Below are 23,468 nucleotides of genomic sequence, written 5' to 3'. Positions count from 1 at the left end.
GTCCCATTTCAATATGAAGTTGAATAGTAACAGTATGAAACAAGCACTTGTAGCTACACCCATTTTTCCTAAATTACTGTTTATTATAAAAGCCAATTTTTCCCTGTAGGTGTTTATTAATTTAAAAATACAGATTTTGATATATTAAAAGCATCAGTATGAACAGATCTAATGACTAATCGTGTGATGTCTGGATTTAGTTATTAGAAGAGAACAGAAAAGGTAACTGAAATAGATTAACAGTTGTAAGAGTATCTTTAATATCTTAGCATGTTTCAAACTACTGATTGTTCCTTTCCCTTTTTATTTGGCCATTTGTCCATCCATCCATTCATCCATCCATCCATTCCATCCATCCCCGTCCTTTAGAGACTTGTGGCTGTCACTTTTCGTTTCTCCAGAAGTTGTATAAAAACACAAGAAGCTCTTCCCTAGTATACTCTTTCATGTGTGTTTGTGAATGCTCTCATTTTTCAATACGAAGACTTAAACTGAAATCTTCCAGTGATAACAATTCCATAATATTCACTGCAAAAGGGAAAAAAATGTCCACTGTTTTCATACTATCCTCAAGCCTCTGCAGTACAGCAATGTCAATGCTGTACGGGACAAAGTTGGACTTTAAGCAGCAGATTCCATGAAATATAATCAGAATCCATACCGAACATTTTGATAAAGTAGCATGCATTCTATCTATAAAAGGGAGAGAGAAGTCAGCAGAAAGATGGTATGAGACAAGAAACATTCGGGGGGGGGGGGGAAGTTAAAATATCATACAGAAGAAAGAATTAAGGCCTCTGTATGCATCATAAAATTTGCTGCAAATGTATTCAGCAATATTAGTTCCACCCTTAACTCTTGTAAGTCAAATTCAGTGCATTCTTTTTATTATCAGCAGTTACATTTGGAAATGCTTTCCTACGGGTCAGTCTTGGCTGGTGAGCAGGTCTGTCAGAGAGGTTTTTTTCTCACAGAACTTGTTCAACAGAGTTAATTATTACAGGAAATCTGAATCCTTAGGATTCAAAACTGATGCTGTATTGGAAATACCAAGGATTTTAGAAGGATTCTTAAACTTGGTATTTGAGTTTTGAAAATAATCTATTATAGAGATTAGTCTGTTTGGGGAGATATGTTACTGTGTGTCTGCTGTGGAGTTCTTGGTCTGGTTTTCTGGTCCTGGATATAAATTAGCACAGGAGCCATGTGATCAACTTCATACACTGGGCAGTATTTCTTAGGCTGTTCTGTCAGTTATGAAGGATTCACATTTCCATAGTGCCTGTAGTCCACATCACAGCCAGGGTCTCTGGTGTCACAGAGACCAGCTGCCTCCTGATCACAGCGCAGGGGAGCTGACGTGCTCCACAGCGGCTAACGCCTGCGGGCTTGCGCAAAGGTGGCCCACAAGCCTCGAAGGACTTGCTGTAAAAGAGAGACCAGAGGATGTCCTGGTGAAGTTCCTCTGTGGAAGCAGAAAGGCTGAGTAGAAAATGAGAATCTTGTACTGATGAACTATTTTTATCATCTTCATTTCTATTGCTGTATTGTAGTTCTTGGAAAGTAACCACCAAGTGTGTTAATTTTCACAGCAGATACAAGGCACGATTATATGATTAAAACCTGTTTAGTAGCGAGTCTCCAGCATATGCTGCGTGTAGATCAAAAGTGAAGATGCCAGAGCAAAACATTTCCCTTCAAAACCCGTCAGCTGGGAACACTAATGGGAGTGCTCATTTCATGTGAGGTTTTCTGCTAATGCTGTGTTACAGCTGGCAGAAATAAGATACCTGCACCATTACTATTTGTGGTTTTTCACATTCAGGAGACCACAGCAGTTGCTACTGAGTTTTAGAAAAAAATTATTAAGGTTTTCTAGCATTCATTTTTATCCTTGTTACCAAAGATACATGTGAAGAATATGTAGACCTGAGCAGCTGACTTCAATTTCTGACTTTCTTAACTCCCAGTTAGACTGACTTCATGTTTTTATCTTTAATATAAATGTTAAGTATCTTTTAAAATTATTTGGGAAGAATTTTTTTTTTTCCCCCACATCCCCTTAGGAAAATGATTCCTGCTTTTAGACAAGTTTGTATATATCACTGATTTTTTGCTAGTGTTTCAGGTTAGTATCATTCACATATAATCTGGAAAATTAGAAGGGATAGTTGTGACAGGTAATGAAACTTGTATATTTGATTTTTGCTTTCATAGAAGGTAGAACTATAGTGGTATATAATTTGTACCTTTAGTTTGAGGCTTGGGTTTGTTTGGGTTTTTTTCAAACTAATATATCTGAATCACAGCTTTCCATAGTAACTTATGAAAGATGAGCTGATGATAAATTTTATGTAAAAGATCCTAGGAAACATCTCTTTTTTTTTACATGCCTAATGGACTGGGAGTCAGCAACTTAAATGGCCAGTAAACCCCAGACTTTGTATTTCACTACAAAAGGGCAAGTAATAGACCTCTTAAGTTTTCAAATTTCTTCATGTGTAAAATCGCAATACTAGGAACACTACCTACAGTAATTGGATAACTTGAGATCCTTAACTGAAAGTTGCTGTAATAAATACCAAAATTTCCAGTATTAGAAAACATTAAAAAAACTCAGAATTCTGTATTCAGAAATGCTACACCTATCAGGTTTGGGTGTTTTATAACAGCCTTATTTCCCATATTCCCAGAGTCCAGTGACAGCTTTGTCATATTTTCAATGTAAATTAGTCATTTAGAAATAGTAAAACTGATTTTTTTTTTAATTTTTTTTTTTTGAGGTTGACAATTACTCTTTTTAACCTTCACTGGCTGTTTCTGTGCAGATGTCACTGCAACAAAAAGTTTAACTATGTAAGAAACTTCACTGAAGGTAGAATTACAGTGTAAGCATAAATGGTTGTAGGATGAAGTTTTAATGGGGAAGCTGATAAATAGTGAAGTGTATGATAATTACAAATCAAAATGTTTTACAGAACTAGAGATCACCTTACTGCATAGAATGTAGTACTCTGTTCTGTACCCTTAAACTATGTACAAGAACTTTTAAATGTGGGGGTTTTTTTAATAAGACTGCTAAATCAGCTTTTGAAAGGATTTTATCAGTTCAATATTGAACTCTTGAATAAAACAGGAATGTTTATTTTCTATGAATTTGATCAGAAATTGGAATGTATCCTACTCATTTCAGTGGGTTCTGGAGGTCAAATTCTAAGATGATCCAGCTATCTGAAATGTTGTATCATAGATGAAATACTGCTGAAGATGTTTGAGAAGTGCTGAAAATAAACCATATATTTACGTTTCAAACATTTTAGCACTAAAAAACACTTTAGTTGCAAAATACTTAACTGTTCTTTTCTACCAAGACTGGCAGTTCCCAGGAGGTCTACTACCAAAACTGGGTTATCTTTATAATTTACAGATAAGAGATTTTTAGCAAAGACTTCACTGCTGCAACTAACATTATTATAAAGCAAGCTGGTGTATTCACTGCTGTTTTACAGATCTGCCAGGCATTATAACCTGTTACCACCTATACAGTTAATCAAGTCAGCAATACTGCAAGAGCGCTAGAGCTAATGAACATTCGTGAACGGGGAATGACAAAAGATGTTTTCACATTTAACCCTTAACCATAGACCTCTGTATTTTTATAACTACTCACATGGTATAGTCAACAACACCGACCAGCTACCTGTAGGCAAGACTTTTTCTTTATTAATTCAAAGTTGGAAGAGCTGTAATAAAAGTATTTCAAATAGCGCAGGCATTTTCCTTATTTGTTTTGAACATTTTTTTCTTTAATGAGTTTGTCTCATTACATTTCATACCAGAAGTAACTTTTTATCCCTTCAGGCCAATGAAATGTTGTTCAGTGGAAGGAAGCTGACGGCGCAGGAAGCTTGTGCCAAAGGACTCGTCTCTCAAGTGTTTTGGCCGGGAACATTCACGCAAGAAGTAATGGTTCGAATTAAGGAACTTGTCACATGTAATTCAGTTGTAAGTTTCCTTTATTTTCTTACAGTACATTTTTATGATTAGATTAATAAGAATTAATCTAAGTATTATTAAACTACATCATTATGTCCTTCTAAGAAAAGACCATTTTAATGAAACAAGGACTGCATTTTGGTATAGCAATATCTTTTAACTCATTCTTATGTATCTTATTGTTTCTGGGGTTTTGAGGATTTTTAATATTTTTTTTTAATTTGTACCTGACTCTTCTTTATCATATTCCATAGTACATGGTGGTTAAGAACATTAAAACAGCATTATATTTTGGTTTTAACATAGTTGTGCAAGTCCAACTTACTCTAATCAACAGTGTAAAAAGTTGCCCTAAGAACTGCACAGAAACACAGAAATCATGAGTTATCTTGAGATGTAATTTAAATTACCAAGGAAATAAATGCAGTCTTTGACATTATGTTGAATTTACAGTTTTATGAGTAACACTTAGTGCATGTGTGGTTGTGTGCACTACTGGCAGTTGCACAAGATAGCTAAATCTGCCACTGTTTGATGCTTTCTTACAAGAAGAGATGCAGTACAAATTAATTGTTCTGTGCATTAGAAATTTTGGATTTTGAAACAGATTATTAGTTTTCTAAATGGAAAAGCAAACAAGATTTTTCAGTCTGTTTTAAATGCTCAAGAGATTCAAGGTCTTGCCTGGTTATTTGAGCAGTTCTGGATAATAGTGTTATGATTAGCCTTCACCAAAATGGAATTTTCTCTAGTTATCGGTATCATAGTTATGATTTTATGATTTCATTATTTTCCACATTTTTGGGTACTTGTAAATTGTGCTGGTATAGGGTGAAGGAAATCCTGTGTGACACTGAGAGAGACTCTGAGAAACACTTTTTGGGGTCATAGTATGTCCGTGAATTGACAAGCTTAAGTTCATAATCAACTTCAGGATTTGTCCATATAAACCTGTAAATGCACATGTTGCTCCGTTCTCATGTAACACTAATCTACCTCCCTTTTTTTTTTTTTTGGCCTAGGTACTTGAAGAATCCAAAGCTTTAGTACGTAATATCATGAAGGTGGACTTGGAACAAGCAAATGAAAAGGAGTGTGAAGTTTTGAAGAAAATCTGGGGCTCAGCACAAGGGATGGACTCAATGTTAAAATATCTGCAGAAGAAAATTGACGAGTTCTGATGAGATGCCCATTGACACTGGAATTGTATTTCTTGGACATCAGGGCAAACAAAATATGCCCATTTTAAAAACCTATATAAACTCACCCCTTGCTCAGCTTGGGAACAGGAGTGGATCCCCCTCCCCTTTTATTGTCAAGGGGTTTAAAAGTACTGTATCACTTAAATTTGAACAAAAACTCCTTTCTCCCTGATTGTTACATATAGATATATATACACACACAAGTGTATGTGTGTGCATATATATGTCTTTATATATATATATATAAAAAATGTAATATGTGTGTGAGTGTGTATGTAGACACACACACACAAGCTAAAAAAAAAAGATAGAGTGCACTACCAAACATCTCTTTTAAAGGCTCTAGTTTTTGTTATCTTTGGCTAGTACTGTATCAAATAGAGAATGGATTAAAAAGTGAATGGTGTTGCATTATTTTCTGTGTGGCAGGGAAGTCTGGAATAATGCTTTTTCTTTTTCATTAGAATACAGAATTGAAACGGGTATTAGCCAGCCCTTACTTTCACTGCCCAATGAGTCAGCTACGATACAAGGCATTGTCTCAGAAGAAGGTTGAAATACCTCAAGTAATGGAACATTCTAAAATTTTTTGGAATTAAACCCTATTAAGATTAAATCACACATATCCCCCAAAAGAGAGTGTGCTCAGGATTAATGCTAAGAAAACACTCTGTCCTTTTTTGGGGGGAGGTATAGAGGGGTGGGAGGAAGGGGGCAGGAATATGTTTAATTCTTACCCAGATAGCATGAAGAAACCACTGTCTCTTGGGGAAGGGGAACGAGGGGAAATGGGAGGGAAATGGAATGGGGGGGCAGGGAAAAAAGCTTGTTTTGCAGTATTAGTGAATCACTGAATATCTTATGTATGAATATCCTAAGTTATAAGTTAGTTTTAGTGGGTTTTAAATAGTCTCTCTGGGTTTGTCTTTTTGTTTTGTTTTGGTTTTTTTTTTTTTTTAATAACTACATAAGTGCTTCTGTTGCTGGGTGAGAATACTACTTTATATACAGTTTGGGGTTTGGTTCTCTTTTTTCCTATTTGCTGGTTTAATTGATGTATTACACCAAAAATGCATTTTATGTTCATAAATTTTAGGTTCACTTAGAATATATTATTTAATAAGTTAAAATTCTTTTGGCACACTATTAAGTAAAAAAAAAAACTCCTTTAAAAAAAACTACCTTATATTAGATGTTTAATGTTCTTTGTCTATGCTTTTTTATTATTTTAAATATACACTATATACAGTATGGTGTAAAAGAGTGCCCTGTGTAAATAGACCTATTTTGCATTCCTTTCAGGAGTGGTTATTGATTCCTGACTACAGATATCTATTATTACTTGGGTATCTGTGCTTGCAATCTTATTGAATGTATTATGAAGAATGAAAAAGAAATCAAACCTTATTTTTGTACAGTTTTGAAGTTTTTACTTGGAACTGACCCACCTCCCCTTCCCAGTGGAGAGCTGTACAGTGTGTAAATCTGCCTTTACCTTGGATTGGTACAGTATTTTTGCATCTGTGGGACCTACTTTTTTGTTCTAGTAGTTTGAACTATATATAAACTGTACAATCTGTAAAGTTTTTATAGAATAAATATTCAGCTGTGAAAACTGGTTAAATAAAACTAATATTTCTTAACACATTTTAAATGTGGCTCTCATATAGTTGTCTTTTTCAAAGGCATTTCAGTTCTGATTTTAAAGTAAGAGTTGCTTCAACAAATCTTGGAAATTAGTCTTCAATATTTATGTTTTATTTTCTTAAACTTATATAAGCTCTTAATTTCCTTCAAAGGAAAAGCTGAAAATTAATTTATTTTTGTAAACTATATAGAAGATTTCTCTTAGAGGAGGTGGATGGGGGAAGATGACATATAAGAAGTAATTCTACTAAATTATTTTGTTACAGTTCTAAAAGAACATTTAGTAAATGTTTCTTTGCAATCTCTTAAGAATGCTGTGGTAAAGTGAGAATTCCTTAGCTGAATTTTATTTTATTGAAAGGGAGAAGGAAAGATACCTTACCTACAGTTCTGTAATGTTAAACCTTTTGGAGTTCAACTCAAATTTATATAAAGATACCTTTCCTGGCATCTGTAAGAAGCATTTGGGCATAGATTGCATCTATTTCAGCTAGAAGATTATTTATGCTTTCCTTAAACATGAATGAACTTCACTGTAACAGAGAACTGGATCTAAAGGTATTTAGAAGAATTAAAAAGCAGTAACTAACTTTATTAACAAATTATGCTTTCATTCATAAATAATGTACGCATTTTGTCTATATGCTGGACTACAGGATACTGGGTTTTTTGGAAAATACTGTCACATTCTTTTCAATATAGGTCAGTAAATATCCTTTGAAGTGCGTGCAAGTTGGTTAAGTCTGGTTTAGTCTTTGCAAAACCATAATCTTTTTGGGTGAGATTAATTTCTTAAAGTCCGGCATACTTGAAAAGAATAGAAAAACACATAACACTGAGCTATAAACTGCTTAACTTTACACTGATGTATTTCATACTTTACCCAAACAGCAGACAAAATAGGACTGCAGACATCTAGGGAATGAAGCAGCAAACAAAACATTCCTGGCCAAGTGGCACATTTGTCATCTTACTCATGAGGATCATGACTAGCGGATTAATTCATGCACCAGACTTACTTACAAACAAATATGATTACTTCATGAGGTACTCACAGGATGAAGAGTGGTTTGAGGCACAAGGATTTTGAAGTGCAGTACAAAATGAGAAGATGGTGATGGAGTTCTTTTAGTCCCCCTCATCCCTCCTGCACAGGGAAAAATACAACACATGAGAATTAGAAACCACCAAGATATATACAGCAGGTAAGAGCTTACAGGAGCTGCAGGAGGAAATGAAGGAATGGCAGTTACTCTCCCTTAAATCCTCATTCTCATTATCCTCAGTGCTGGAAGAGATACAATTGACAAGAACACCAGGTGGACATAAACTTGTTCCATACAGCAGTGTGGAGCACATTATCAGTACCTGTGCCTAAACTCATGCAGACTATGAGCATCACATTCACAGGCCTGGTCCTCATGGAGGAACTTCAGCCAACCTGGTATCAGCTGGAGGGACAACACAGAGAAGAGAAGGCTCAGGCGGATCCCATCAATGTGTAGAGATGGTGCAAGAAGAGGGAGCCACGCTCTTTTCAGTGGTGTCCAGGGACAGGACCTGAGCCAGTGGGCACAAACTGACACATGAGAGGTTACCTCTGAAAATCAGGAAACGCTTTTTAACTGTGAGGGTGACTGAGCCCTGGCACATGTTGCCCAGGGAGGTTGTGGAATCTCCATCCTTGGAGATCATCAAAAACGTTCCAAATACGGTCCTGGGCAACCTGCTCCAGGTGGCCCAACTTGAGCAGTGGGGGTGGGACTAGATGACCTCCATAGGTTCCATCCCACCTCAACCAGTCTGTGATTCGGGGCAGGGGGAACAACAAAACAAACCACCCCAAACACCACTTTGCATTCATTTTCCAACTATCCAGTCATCATCCACCAAACAACCTCTGTGGCTAGAATTGCGGGCTCATCAGGCTCTTCAACACTACATGCTTTAGTCTTTGAGAAGACACCACCTTGTGCCGGGTAGTCCCAAATCACCCAGAAAAAGAGATAAGCACAGAGCAACTTGTGTGTTGCAGGTAAGACATGGATCATTCTTTACCTTCTTAAAAAGCATGAAGAAAGAGTTATTTGTTCAAAGAAAAAGAAGTTATTTGTTTCTTTGAGGATAAACAGGACTGCAATACTTAAACAAAACATGCTTTGGCCTCAGCAGCAGCTTGAAATTTTGCATTTTTTCCAAGATCTGCCTGATCAAGCTGAACAGTAATCCAGCAACTGGCAGTCATACTGAAATGTAACCACATGGGCTACTCAAGAAGACAGCATATAGTGTGAGCCTTTAGGTCCAATGTAACACATCTTTACTATGTCCTCTGGATATAACTTACTACACACACCCACCATGGAGCAACCAACTATCTAACTGCAGGGTGAGAAGTCAATTCATAGTGCTGTAACAAACCAGTATTTCCTAGATGCTGCTTTCCAAGACTCATTCGTTATATCCTTTTACTTCCACCAGCAGCAAAGCATTCCGATTGCTGGACAAAACCTAGAATATAAACAATCTTCAAAGTCCTGCTTGTCTTCCCTGCCTCCCCCTTCTTAATTAATTTTCACTAAACTCACTGTACCATCTGTCTCAGTAGAAAAAGGCACTCACTGACCAAATCATGTGCTGGGCAAACTGGCTACTGCCAGTAGCAACGTCTGTGAAATGCAGATGCTGCTCCTTACAAATATAATGGTTTTGGAATTCACTGAGCTTCTCAGGTTGGACTGGGATCTTTAATCAAATGGTATTATCACAAAACCAAAACAAACCTAAAACCGCCTGCTAAGCCAGGAATAACCAAGACACACATCTACAGAAATCATGCTTTCACTACATGATGTAAAAATGACAAAATAACAGTTTTCTTTCCACATTCAAATGTCAAAAGACAGACACATCCCCATATTTCTTCCCTTTCTTCTCTCCACCACGCCCCCCTCTCCCAGGCTTCATGCTCAGAAAGAGTGGTAAGGATTTAAACTGGAAACCTGATAAACCCTGAACTTAAGTGCTGGAAGTATATTATTTTGGATGCTAAATAACAGTTAACGAAATTAAAACAATGCAAAGGTGGGAGTTTTTAAAGTGGATGACTCCTTGAATCAAGGGGATCAAAATAAGAAAGCAAAGGGAAGCCACCTTGTCCACCAGAAGTTTTTCTGCTTGCTTCTTGGTTGGCTTCTGAAGACCAATCATGCCAAAATAGGATTCTGCAAACTTAACTTTGTAATCTCAAGAGCTGGGCTGTAACATCCACAGAAGTATTTCTGAAGCCAGCATTATATTGTGTCTAGGAATAATTGAAGTCACACTTTCATTTTTTGAATGCTTCTGAAGGAATTACATGTTCATTCATGCTGACAGAAAATTGTATTCTGGATAGAAATGAAACAAGTCCATGCATCCAAGGGAAGGGAAAGAAAAAAGTCAGGTCTTCACATCAATTTTCTTGAAGCAAAATAAAGCACAACAGCCAGGCTGACGCAGATATCAGGGGCAACAACTCCACAATCTTTTGGACATTTTGGACAAACTATTTCAGCTCATGAGAACAGATTTATTTTCCCCTAGAATGATAAGCATCTGAAGTTATTGGTATTAGTCTGTGGGGAAGCAGAATTCTTTCTAATTCCTTCAACAGAAGACCTTTGCAAATTGTTAGTCCTGATAATGTAAAGCAGGAAATTTGGAGACCTTACATAACCCAGCTCTGAAGTAGAATAAACGTTTTAAAAATAATTCAGATGCCCAATGCTTCTGAAAGGTCCTGGCACAAGAAGATACGCTATTGCACTTCATCCTTAAAAAGATGCAGCCCCAAGGTCTACAGTTCAGGTTCTCCTACAATGGATATCCCCAGTGTCACTACCAACCATTCAGATGAGGGTGACAGTAGTTTTTCACATTCACTCAATTCTTTTATATTCTGCTACAGATTTAGACATTGCAGTTCAGCAAACAGATCTTTCACAGATATTAAACAGTTTAAACATAACTGGTTGAAAACACAGTTTTCAATTAAAAAAAAGTGGTAAGCACACAAGAATGCTATTAATGAGATATCTGAAAATATGTGAGGAGTTTCTGGAAAACTCTGGTTAGCCTACATTAAAATGCCATTCAGTTCCCTCACTACACATCCTAACAGCACAACAGGTCCACCCAATGCTTGTGGTAAGTTAATGCTTTGGGAGCAAAACGTGCTGAACAAGAGACATGGCACATCTGCCTCTAGACAGTTCTTGACACAAAGGCATTAAAACTGCAATTTTGCCACTGAACCGGTTATCACTGATTCTCAACATGTCACTTAAGATCCCTCTTTTTCAATTCCCCCTCTGGTAAATTGGTTTTGATTACTGAAATTTCAAAACCAAATAAGCAAGTAATACAGCAGTCTACAACACTAATATATATATAAAATAATTAAAAAAGCCATATAAAAATTTTCCAGAAGTTTCTGAGAGAGGTTTGTTGCTGAAAATAAACATCATTTTGCCAGTGTCTAGCAAAAGACATGCACAGAGTCCCTGACTTTACATTCAGAGACTTCAGAAATCCTCAGCAGAGTTTTGTACCCCAAGAAGTTGGTTTGAACCCAGGAAACTCCCCGACAGAAAATTTCTGGCCAGCAATCCACAATAACCTGACACGTCATCATTACTTCCCTGTCTCTGATGTTCCCAGTGCTCCTCTAAGTTCATACTGATGAAGAGCAACTGTAACCTGGGAAGAGCTCCAGCACCACCAGCAAGGACCCACAGCACACTCCCCAGAAACATGTTACCACTGAAGACACAGCAGCCCAGCAGTACAAGGCACAAGCAAGATAAGCACTGGATTTTCTCTCTCAGACCACCGCCTCATCGCAAACTGAAACCATTTGCACAGACAAAGGAGAATCAGAGCATCCCAACCAGAATCTACATTAAATGCACGAAAGAGAGGCACAGCTCCTCTGCAAAGATGACAGCCGAGATTAAGGATCTCTTACATCTGTTTTTCCTATCGCGCACAACAGGAGCTCTGTTCGAAGGGCTGCGCAAAGGCGTCCATGCGCCGTGCCTGGACCGCTGCCATACTTGAGCCTGCAAATCACCGACAATAAAACAGCAGAGAACAATGTTTCTAAGATTACAGACTTGCCTGGTTTCCCCACTAGATCAACATACTATCACCACCTCACAAGCTTTCTCACGAAGGAGTCTGAGGCCAGAGGCAACAGCGCAGTAAACAGTGCGTTTGTTACCCGAGGGCCTTCAAACCATGGGTACCGCACAGTACTCGCGGTCCAAAAGCTGCTGGGTGGCCAGCACCTGGTGCCAGATCTTTCTTTTCGATTTGTGTTTTGTGGAGGGGCATCAAAATACTTCAAAAAGCGTTCACTGACCAACCGCTGGCAACTGCCACAGCAACGGTGTGGCCATAAATGAGGAATGATGCAAAAGCCAAAGCCTCTCAGCCTTCAAATTAGACATATTTAGAAATTCTCTGTAAAACCATAAAATTACAAAAACCCAGAACACTGTGGGTCTCCTAGCAGCAAGACCTGGCTTTGTCAGTTGGGGCCAGCAGGGATTTGATCCCGAGAAGTGACACTCTTGCTTGTTGCTGCCTCTGGAAGGATTACGTTTGTCAGAGAGCCGGGGAGCCTCTGCGACTCTGCATTGCTGTGGGAACCCCTAAGGGGAAAATTAGGGTCTTCTCAGAACTGACAGGAAAAATTTAAGACTTCCTCGAAAAAGAAAAGAAGCAAGGCAGAAGAAATCCAAGGGAAGAGAAGAAGTGGAACTATTCCTAACAATCATGATAATTGCAGTTTTGTAAGTTAGGCTGGCTAGGTGCCCAGAATGGGTAAACAACCCCAAACCAGTTTAACTGACAAGCATATTACAGTTTGCACAGCCCTGGAGCAAAACAAAATGACCTCAAACTCTTCCAAAAATCTTAGCTACAGATTTTCCCCCATCACTACTTTTTTATTTGTGTAAATGAATAAACCTATGCTCTAAGATAGTGGTGAAGTTTGATATTTCTGACAGTAACCATGAGGTTCAGACACACAGCTGTCAGTAAAAGCAAATGGGAAATAAATTTTGCTTAGATCTAGATTTTTAAAATCCCTTATTTAAAATAAATCTACGATATGTAAACAGCTGATTGTACCCACACAATACATAATGTGCAGTCTTCACGTGTATATTCTGCATGGACAACTTACCCATTAAGTTTACAAGGTTTTGCCCATTTTAAGAGTTTTAACCGCATTTTTTCATTAACTTTTCCTTTTTTTTTTTTAAAAAATATGTTTTACTAACAAGTCACCCAATTACCTTGTATCAAGACAACCTTAAACTCAATTTTATGCCCCTGTCACTGAGCTAACATTGTTCCAACAGAATTTCTGAATTCAACGCTCGTGACGATCAGAAGTGTTCATAAAACTACAAAACAGGGCCTGCTGGCACAGCTTCAGGAGCTTCGCTTTAAAGTTCCTTGGTCCAAGATTATATACAATGGGGAAACTTTCACAAGCAATTCCAGGAACTCTGGACGTAGATATCAGGCACATCCTCCTCGATGTCCTCTGTCGTAAGCAAAAAAAATTATTTCTTTTTTTAGACAGAAGATGGAACAGTGCAATGATTTTGCACTGTTACTTGATCTGCACAGATTTTTCCTGCCTAGAAAGAGTTAATCTGAATAGTAGTTTTCTTTCTTTAGCAGGAACTATGCATCCCCTGATCAAATCATATGGACATACAAAATTATAAAAAATGGTGTCCCTCAGGTTTACGGAGGGAAGGGGCAGGAGTCCCTGAAAGGCTGTGCACTATATCCTTCCCTGTCTTTTGGATCAGTACTGTATCCAGCCACATATTTAACAACCTTCACCCCCCTCTGCTGTGTTGCCTTTATCCAACAGCAACCTTGAAGCAGAACTTTACCAGCGCTCAGAATAGCTTTTGACAAGGACATGTAAAACCATTCACTATCTGAAGAGTTCAGCAATACCTGTAAAAGGAACACAGGATTACGGGAGGAAGACTGGCACCCTTCTAGCTTGACCTACCCAGAGCTGCCGCTATACAGTGTTAAAGATCCTAAGGCATTTAGGCTCCTAATCTCCCATTCACACATATATGAAGTAGGCCATGAGCCTTGTTGGCTACAATCTGCCCAAAATTATATTTACTACCCAATTTTAATAAGTTTATCTTTCTTAATGATCATTTTGTATCAGGAGAGAATAAGCAGTCCCTTGGGATCCAGTCCATTTCTCTTTGGGCTTTTTTAATTTGCTCGTTTCTCAGCCCTTGATGCCAGCTCTCCACATACTCGGAATCACATAAATCACAATTTTATCTAATCTGCATCTTTTCTAATAAAAAGAAAGCCCATTTATCTCCTAGCATTATGTCAGTTTTCCTCTTTGAAGTCCCATGGAGCTGCATCTGATTCATACTAGAGTACAAAAACATGTGGAGCACAGCAATCTTTTGGTTGCCTTCATTCAAACCCCTTAGTATCTTTTGCTGTTACCCATCTTTCCCACAAATCCAACTTGATGCCTACTAACACAATGCACAGCACACTGGCTTGAGACTTGCTGTTTATGCTACGCTTGACACTTCTCTTTTCCCTGCCCCCTACCATCTCAGTGCTTTATTTATCCTTCTGACTTGTGCCAAACACTGAAGTCACAGTCTGAGTTTTCAGTTTACTCACATCCCTCCTCCTCTTATTCTATAGCTGCCTCCTCCCTTTCCTCATAAACATTATCAGGTTTGAATAACGCAGTCTTTTTCATACCTGCTGTGTATTTACATAATGGACAACTGTAGTTTACTCCCCCCCCACCCCCTCACTAAAACCTGGCAGCTCACAATGCTTGGTCCTTGTGCATTTGTACATCATCTGGGATAATCTGGACCTCAGTGACACGGGGGTTAAGGAATACGAAGCTTATTTTGGCTCTGTTGTGATTCTGACTCCTAGCAGCCAACTTGCCTCTTTCAAAATGTCATTTTTCAACAAAACCCACAGGCTTTAAGACTTTAATTCATCTCAAAATTTCATGCAGATGAACAGGCTCCAGCCAGCTCTCACTTGCCATGAAGCCAACATGCTAATAGAGCTCCATCTTTGCTTTCAAAAGCCTCATGACAGGCTAATTAATTTAATAGTCCAGACTTCTCTTTGGTTAGCTTCAACTCCCTTCCCAGAAAGCTTCCCCTAGTCCTTTACAGTATCTTGAAACTGGTTTTCACTATCTCAAACCGTTACTGTTCTTGACAGTCTGTCTCAGAATTTTCCATGTACCAGCCTTTTCCATCACCAAGGCGAGCCAGATGCTATTGGGAGAGAAGAATAAAAAATAAGGAGTGACAGATCCCTTTGGTAGTTTGCCAATACCTCCAAAACCTGGTAAATAGGACATTATTCTGCTGGCCATAAACACACTCAGAACAACTACAGGGACACAATTCAACAGGCTACATGTCTAATCACAAACTTTCTGAACCTTGTTTAAGAACAACCAATCAAGTTTAAAAGCATTAGCTTGGGTGAAACACTCTGCAGTGCATTTCTCTCTTCTCTAGCCTCCCTTTTCTAGTAACAGCAAAATCTTGTGCAACTTTACCACTTTCCTCCATGACTTTTTTTTTTTTTAAAGATTGGAAGCACTGAAAGGCAGAGATGGTCTCTCTTTACACATTAGTACAGCGCTTGACATAACGCTGCTAGCAGACTACAGCATTTTGTGTTCAGTGTAAGAACTGGTTAGAAATTCAGTGAAGTGCTCAGAAGTTGCACTGTTTCCCTCTAAATGTGCTACTGCCAATACTGAATCCTTCACTGAGAACATCCAGGAAGTTCATGCAGGAAGATTTTAGACAGCAGGAATCAAGTTTATCCCCTCTATACTAAAACTGACTGTAGTAATTTCACACTACAGACACAGTACAACATCCGTGGGTGTTAAAAAAAAAAAAAAAAAGAGAACACTAAAGGTCCATGAAGTCAAGGGAAACTTAAGTCCACAAGAAGGCTGCTACTTATTTCTACTACTACATGGAAACAGGATTCTTTGAAAAATCTGACTCAATAAGCCCCCACTCAGGGCCACATAGAACAGCTCAGAGCTGATCAGAGGATGCAGCTCTTGTGGCCACCATCACCAGACGATGCCATCCACAACAGTACTTACTTATAAGCCAGCATACTTGCTGTATGTAAATGCCTCTCATAGCCATCTATCAAGAGGGGTTTTTTCTTTCCATAATTGCACAAGGGCAAGAAAACAAGAGGGTTTATTACAGTGCTGATCAGCTGCTTGATTTTTGCACAGATTCTGGTATTTGTAGATCTCCTCTTAGAATAGGGCAGTATCTCATCTTGTTTTGAGTGCAGATGGAATCAATCTAAACATGTGTAGAGGTATTTAGCACTGTAAGCTATTTGCTCATTAGGAAGAAAAAAAACATGTTTCTACCAGATTCAGGACACTATAGAAGAACCTGGGAGCTCTCTATTTGCACCGAAATCAACCATCTTAACACATTCTGTTCTCTTCTGCCCTCAAGACTTACTGAATTTGGAGAAAAACACATCAGAGCCTCAACTTAGTGTTAAAATACTGTATCTTTTTCTATATTACTATCTAAAAGATCCAAGGCAAAATTTTTCATGTTTAGTCTCAGTCTAAAACCAATTTCTAAATTCTACTTTTCTTCTTTATGCACTTTGGCTTTTTTGTTGAAATTTAATTCAGAGGGAAGAAAGGGGGCACCACAGCCATTTTAGAGTAGTAACTGTATGAGCTGGCTCTTTTTTTAAGAACCCAAGATGCTTCTACCCTGTCCCTAAAATTTACAGGGACAAGCACCTATGACACTTTGGACAAAATCTGGTTCATGAAGCAATTTCTATGCTATTGAAAAAGCCTCAGCCAAAGATCTGTCCTATGTTACCACTGCAGTTTTTGACCCCTTAACTTTGTTTCCAAATCACATTTTTTGGGTCTTTCAGAAAATGGCAGGTATTCCTGAAATAACTGCCCTCTGAAGGAAAAAAAAACCAAGCACCATCTTGGAGGTATACCATTTGTGAGTTAAAGAGGAGAGTGAGCTCTCAGTGCTGAGGGCTTTTTGTCTGGATGACAGTTGTCAGACTACTCTTCCAGAAGAGAGGCCATGAACTCCACGGTTTATATTCCCTGGAAGCACATCCTGCTTGCTCATCTACACAGGCTGTGGCAACTTCTGGCCAAGGGCAGGGTGGGGCTGGGCAAGCAGGACACTGAGCAGGCCCCCTGCCTGCAACAAAGCCCATCTCTCTGGCTGATTTCTCAGTTTCAGCACAGTAAACAATTTTAGAAACAGATTCCAGTAAATCCAGGAGCACTTGAAGTTTCTGAAGCAACCCACCAACACATACCAGAGTTAGAAAAGAGCGAGCAAGCTGCTCCAGATCACAAAGTACCGAAGCAGTCCTGGATGGGGCAGACCTACCTTCTGACAGGCATGAAGAAAGATATTTTCTTCACAGCTCCCCTCCCTAGAGGTCCTCAGCATACAATTCACTTTATCAAGCCATGCATTAAAGAAGGAGCAGGGAGAACAGCACCTGGATCTAAAAAAGTCTCCTATTTAGTTGAAGCTCAGCAGTAACTCCACTTTCAGCCCCCAGGGAGGAAAAGTCAGCATAGATTGTCATTCACAAAAGAAATGGATCTATAGAATAAAAATTGGCTTTTCCACCCAGTCTACCAACACCAGTGAAGAGTTTTGCATAGAGCATGTGTGCTTTCTTACATGGAAGTGTCATGGCTGTAGTCCAAGCTCCTGGTTCCATAGGAGCTATATAGAGAGGTTCCCACGGCCAACAGTACCTTGGGGACTTGAAAGGAAGCTACAGAAATTCTTCGCTATTTAAAAATGCACTCACTTCTCTTCAAGGGAGGGCACAAAGGAGAGATGTTCCCATGCAAAGTAACATGGGTGAGGTTAGGCTGGAAGCCTTTTTGAAGCCACATCTTACATAGCTTCCTGAAACTGTGTTCAATCCCTGCCAAATCTTGCCCCTCTAAACCTTCATGCAAGGCATGGAGCTTTGAGTTCACTCTCATTTAATGGGGCTTAATGTCTAATTGTTTTGAACATTGCTTGGGGAATAGCAAAGAAAACCTGGCAGCAAGAAGTTGAGAAAAAGGAAAGAAAAAAAATTAAGCCTCTGACCCTTTGAGAAATCAGGGAACCAAACAAGCATCCTACTGATCCTGCAGAGTTTGAGGGACTTCTATCAACAGGGATCAAAACCTGGCTCCTAAAACTCATGTATAATCCCCAAAATAAAGCTCTGGCTGCTTCCCACCAAATGCATCAATTTCTGCCCAGATCACATAGAACTGACATGCTTATAATGGAAGCCATAATTAATAGCGTTTCAACAAAACAATACATGGGAATTTAGCCATGTCTCTCTGCTTGATTGAAAGGCAAGTCCTACAGCTAAAAATCTCAGCCTTCCTCTTGGGGAGAACATAACAATGAATCTTGCTGCTGAGTGACATATTCCAGGCAATTACAAGACCTTCAGACCTTAAAGCCACACTCTGGGCATGACTGGAACATAAATAGATTAGCTACTGCTAAGGATTGCTCTCCTCCTGATTTGGAAAGCATGTTCCCACTTCACTTCTGTAGCCTTTAATGATGCACAACCACTCTTTTAACAAGAAAAGCCATTTCACATTTTTATAAATATCCCAAATGCTTCACATTACCCTTAGTTACCCTTCATCCCTGTACTCTACAATGCTGCCAACTAAATGGAGTCATGTTTTCCAGCACATTACAGTCTTGCCTCAAGCAGAGTAAACCTCATACCACTTCCTTCACTTATATCACCCTCCAGGCAGGTAGAGGAAAGATAAGACTTGTTTTGCCCTGGAGCCCTGGTCAAAACCACCCCTCTCTGATCAGCAGTCTTCAGAGGAAAACGGATGTGGCAAGAGCTAATTCTAGGTTCTGAAGTAAATTCTGTGAACTCTAAATGATAGCCTATGCCCCTCTCAAAGTGCTTTACAAAGCAAGTAGCATCTCTAAGTCTGTTGCATTGAACGGGAAAGTGTCATAGAAGCACAAAACTGCGAAGTTATTTGTAGAAGGTCACCGAGCAATTTGTTATCAGACCTACAGGTAAAACCCAGATGTCTCTATCACAGTTCTTCAGGCAACCCTGCCTTTCCAGCTCAAGCTGCCTGTTCCCTGACCCCCCCAAAAAACCACCCCCAAACCAAACCCCCACTTCCATCAAAGCAGGCTGAGCTAGAATCTGAACGTGGACTTTAGTCCTTTACACTGTCTACCAGCTAGCACAGGTAGCTCACTACCCAGCATGCTGACTTTTCTGGATCTCTGTTCCAAGCACAAGAGTAAATGCGCTTTGTGGGACTGGGTATCCAACCTGAAGGCTGTTAAAGCCATTGAGGAATGAACTGCCTACAAGTAGGCACCACAATGCTCTGCTTTTACAGATTTTCAAAAGTCTTTTACAAGTCTTCACAGTTAGGTAGACGCCCTCAGGTTAGATCTGTAAAAAGTAGTGGTGCCTACCTAATTTTGAAGACTTAATTCACAGACTTTGCAAACCCATACTGGTCACATGAATACCTTTAATCATCTGGCCAAGGCATCCATTACTTCGGATAGCTAAATGTTCCTACTGACCTTTAAGATCAGTGCAGGTATAGAGGTTCCACATGTCTCGGCCTGCAGTTCCACAGTATTTAACATGAGAGATGTGAGTCACAACATCCTGTACAGTAGTACAAATTTCAGTGACATCTGGAACACAAAACCACCTTTCTGTCAAATCAGTCACAAGTACATTATATGGCATTTATAGCAACTATGGGAAAACAAATTATACCCAACTGTCATAAAGCTTATAAAAATATTTGAGCACATTTAAATAAGTTTATGGGGCTACAACATCTTGTTCTGACACCAGAAGCTCTAAAGTTGGATTTAATATCTAACCAAAAAACAGGCACAAAACCCAATGTATCACTGCTTTTTGTGCCTGCCCTGCAAAAGCTGACCACTTAAACTCTTCATTTGCTTCAATAGCAAAGACGAAACCTCTCTTCATAAATTGTAATTGGTGTTGTCCCAATGGCTTTCATCCCATGCCAAACTACAAAAACTGTTGAATATTGCAGTGTAATAGCACTAGTTTCCCATAGAGCCTTAAGCTATATCCTTTTAAAAATGCATACCTGATTTGGTAGCACTGAAAAAAAAGGTACAAACTTCAACAGTGACAAAGATTATAAATACTTGTCTTCATGATAAATCAAGAAACACGCTATTTTTCACCTGCAATCACATAATAAAACTTAGTCCCTTTACATTCTCTGCAACCCTACTGGCATACGATGCAGAAAGATTGTTGGTATCTAGTGAACCTAGACATCTGGCTTAGACATTAATGTTACTATCAATGGGTATCTATATTTTACAGTGGGGGGACAGCATAGCATATACCACTGCTGAGGATATTCTTTAATTACCCAAGTAAAACATATCCATATTCTACTAACTAAAGCCCAATAAATTGTTCTAATAAAGCCAGCTAAGAGAAACATGACAGAGCCAAGGCACCCTGCACCTTGCTCTCTGGAAAGCTGAAAACTGCTCAAGTCACTTTAGCTCTCCCTTTTTAGTCCTGTATATGGCTGCATTAAAACAAATATTTTTAAGCAGTGCTGGAAGCTACCTCCAAGGATGAAACAGAGACCACTCTTTTATGAAGAGCTGCCTTAGTTTATAGTAGATATTTCTGAAATTGTTAATATTCAGAAGGTGGTTATTTAATAGCCCACTAATTGAATTAGTCTCTGGTTTTGCTCTTTAAGCTCTATTCTGTGAATAAAAATGATTAAGAGAAACAGTTCAAGCATGTTCCAGTATAGCTACCACATAAAGAAATACTAAAGACAGACTCAATTGCATGCATCAATCTTTAATTAACAGCACCAGAGAACTATAGTCTAGTAGCTAGAGTACTAGACCAGCTATGAAAAGCCTTCATTCTAATCCCAGATCAGCCACTGATTTGCTATGCACCTCCCATGAGAGGAGGAAAAGAAATACCCCCTCTAAGCTCTCATCTTCCTTTTTACCTTTTGTCAAGCTTACCATATATTTTTGCAGTAGTTGTAGCAGGGATGCTCTCTACATGTGCAGAACTCCACACTGGTTCTGCAGCACTGGGTGAGCAGCCCAACTAATTGCAATTAACAGCAATATCAACTTCATCCAACCTATTCTCAAGACAGTTTTAAATCTTTGGTGTTTCTGTAACACTCTCAGAAACCTTACAGATAAGACAAAAAGAAACAGCCTATAACAAGGGATAATAAAAGCACACAAATTTCCAACAAAAACATAGCCCATCTTTGATCCATCTCCCTCACTCCCACGATTCCTATGCAATCCCCAGGCTGATGACATATGAACCTGTTTTCTTGTTGGCTTTTTTTCCAGACTTTACATCTCAGCTAGCCTCTCCAAAATGGATATTCCCCAGTAAATGACAGCATTATGCAATCAAAACAAAGCTTATGCTTCTCCTTCCATTAAGCCATCACCTCCCTTTCAAGCAGCCTTAGATTAGCACTCATTCTTGTCTCTCCTGCATTCCCCAGATCTAAGCTGTGCCAAATCTTGTGCTTTCTCTCTGCAACCACATCTCTAGAATCTCATAGTGAAAGTTCCTTTTCTCATCCTTATCTTTAACTTTCTCAGAGTCCCCCATGCTTATATTACCTTCCTCACACAAAATACTATCACGACTGTTAGGCCATTATGGGACACATAGCTTTATTTCTGCAGACACATTCCTGACTCCGTTGGCATTTGCAAGCCAAAAAGGCAAATATATTCTGTTTAGAGTGATTTTGCATAACACATGCTATCCAGCTGCCTCAGTTTTTATCTCCCCTTTGTCAACATAGAAGCTTGTTCTCTATTTGTTCCACACCCACCAATTTCTGAATGCACATAACCACTTGCTCAAACGTGGCTGGAAAAGCACACGATTTTTGTGGCCCATTCCCAGCTGGTTCTGCTACTCCCTGTAACCTCTCAACAAAATTCCCTTTCCTTCCACCAGCAGAGAGGCAGGAATGCACAGCTCAGTAGAAGGGCTGAGGTTAAAGCAGAGCAGTTCCCTAGCTCTCAAGGAGTGTCTTATCACTGTCTCTGCATACCAGGACAACAAAAACCTCTACTCCTCATGCACCCAGCTTGCCCCAGGCTTGTCTCTGCATTCTGATATTCGACTCTCCTTCCCCATGCTAGATATAACACTCCCCAGAGGCAAAGTCCTTAGTAAGCAGTCAGCCCTTTGATCTCAGAAGCAGCTGGTGCACAGCTGCTCCCCATTACTTTTGCAGCTCTCAGGAACCTCTTGCATTTTCCTGTCCTCCCTCACAGGCAGGCACAAAGGGGAAGACCACCACCAGCAGCTATCCTTCATTCTCAGGCAAAACCTTTTATCTCCACCTCATGTGCCCTGCCCAATTCTTCCCTGAATTACTGCCCACCTGGCCTAGTCCCAGATCTTCCCTCCTAACCTGTTTCCCAAGCATGTGAGCAACGCCTTCCCATTCCTTCTCTCAGCAAGAGTCTCCTCTGTGCTTAGGAGTCTCCTGGGGAGACACAGTATTCCGTCTGTCCTCACAGACCCTAGGGAACAAGCTGCTGTCCCTCATCCCAGGAAAATCTTCCCTCAGGTCACAGTTGTTTGCAGGTGGTAAGAAAGGAGTCAATTCCACCCCACAGTTTCTCTTCTGTGCAACTACAAAGCCCAGCAAGCGCAGGAAAGCCTGCCTCTGAAGAGGCAGACACACTATTGGATCTTCCTAGGAAAGCATGTATCTGGTTAATGCAGTATCATCTCACCAAGTCTAAGAGCAGACAAACTGCAGTGACTATTAACAGCACAAGGTTTTCAGTTATACTTTGTACAGATTTAAAGAAAACAGAAAAAGCTAGAAACCAACTCAGCATCTCAAGTTACAGGATTCAGAGACAGTATTTTCATTCCTTCCTTAGCTGGAAAAGCAATTTGAAACAACCACCAGAAGACAACTAGGGATTGTAGGAAGCAGCATGGCCAGATGACTCTGCCTACAGCACTGAGCTTTGAGAAATGTTTAGCCTATTACCTACATAGATAGGAGGCAAAGGGAACTGCTGACTAATCTGGAGATTTTCCTAGATACCCATAAAAGATTAACCTTAATACTCACATGCTGAGGAGAACTGGTAGAGCTGAAATGCCTGCTTCTCAGCTTGCCTTCCAGAATTGTCTCAATAAGGCTATCAACTTGTACCCACCAGCACTTCTGCAGCAGCTACTTCATCAATGATCCCACGGTGCTCTGCAACCAGGTGCCAATTAGAAAAAATCACTTCACCTGGTCCTGCTGCCATTTCAGAGCCAAGGCCAATAGTTACTAAGAGAAACAAACCCACCAATACAAGATTCTTACTTCTGGATAGCTTCCCCGCTCTGCCCCCCCCCCCCCCCCCC

The 23,468-nt window shown here is 39.5% G+C and overlaps 1 protein-coding gene and 1 long non-coding RNA gene across 3 annotated transcripts in view; one reads left to right on the top strand and one right to left on the bottom strand.

The window, feature by feature from the left end:
• CDYL (chromodomain Y like) overlaps positions 1–6,155 on the top strand; it is a 104,577-nt gene extending 98,422 nt beyond the window's left edge. For both annotated transcript variants that reach the window (XM_075052373.1, XM_075052374.1), the window contains 2 exons: positions 3,862–4,005; positions 5,019–6,155. In XM_075052373.1, coding sequence (XP_074908474.1) covers positions 3,862–4,005; positions 5,019–5,177 — 303 coding nt within the window. In that variant the 3' untranslated portion in view covers positions 5,178–6,155. The remainder of the gene's footprint in view (positions 1–3,861; positions 4,006–5,018) is intronic.
• On the bottom strand, positions 218–23,436 carry LOC142042450 (uncharacterized). Its single transcript, XR_012653779.1, has 3 exons — positions 19,595–23,436; positions 7,901–7,992; positions 218–528 (listed from the first exon to the last, which is right to left on the bottom strand). It is a non-coding gene; the product is annotated as an uncharacterized LOC142042450 (long non-coding RNA).
• Between the last annotated feature and the right edge of the window lie 32 nt (positions 23,437–23,468).

This window comes from Buteo buteo, chromosome 20, assembly GCF_964188355.1.
Source record: "Buteo buteo chromosome 20, bButBut1.hap1.1, whole genome shotgun sequence".
In the NCBI taxonomy this organism is placed as follows: domain Eukaryota; kingdom Metazoa; phylum Chordata; class Aves; order Accipitriformes; family Accipitridae; genus Buteo; species Buteo buteo.
Note: the sequence above shows the minus strand (reverse complement) of the source record. Positions and strands in the feature narration are given on the sequence as shown.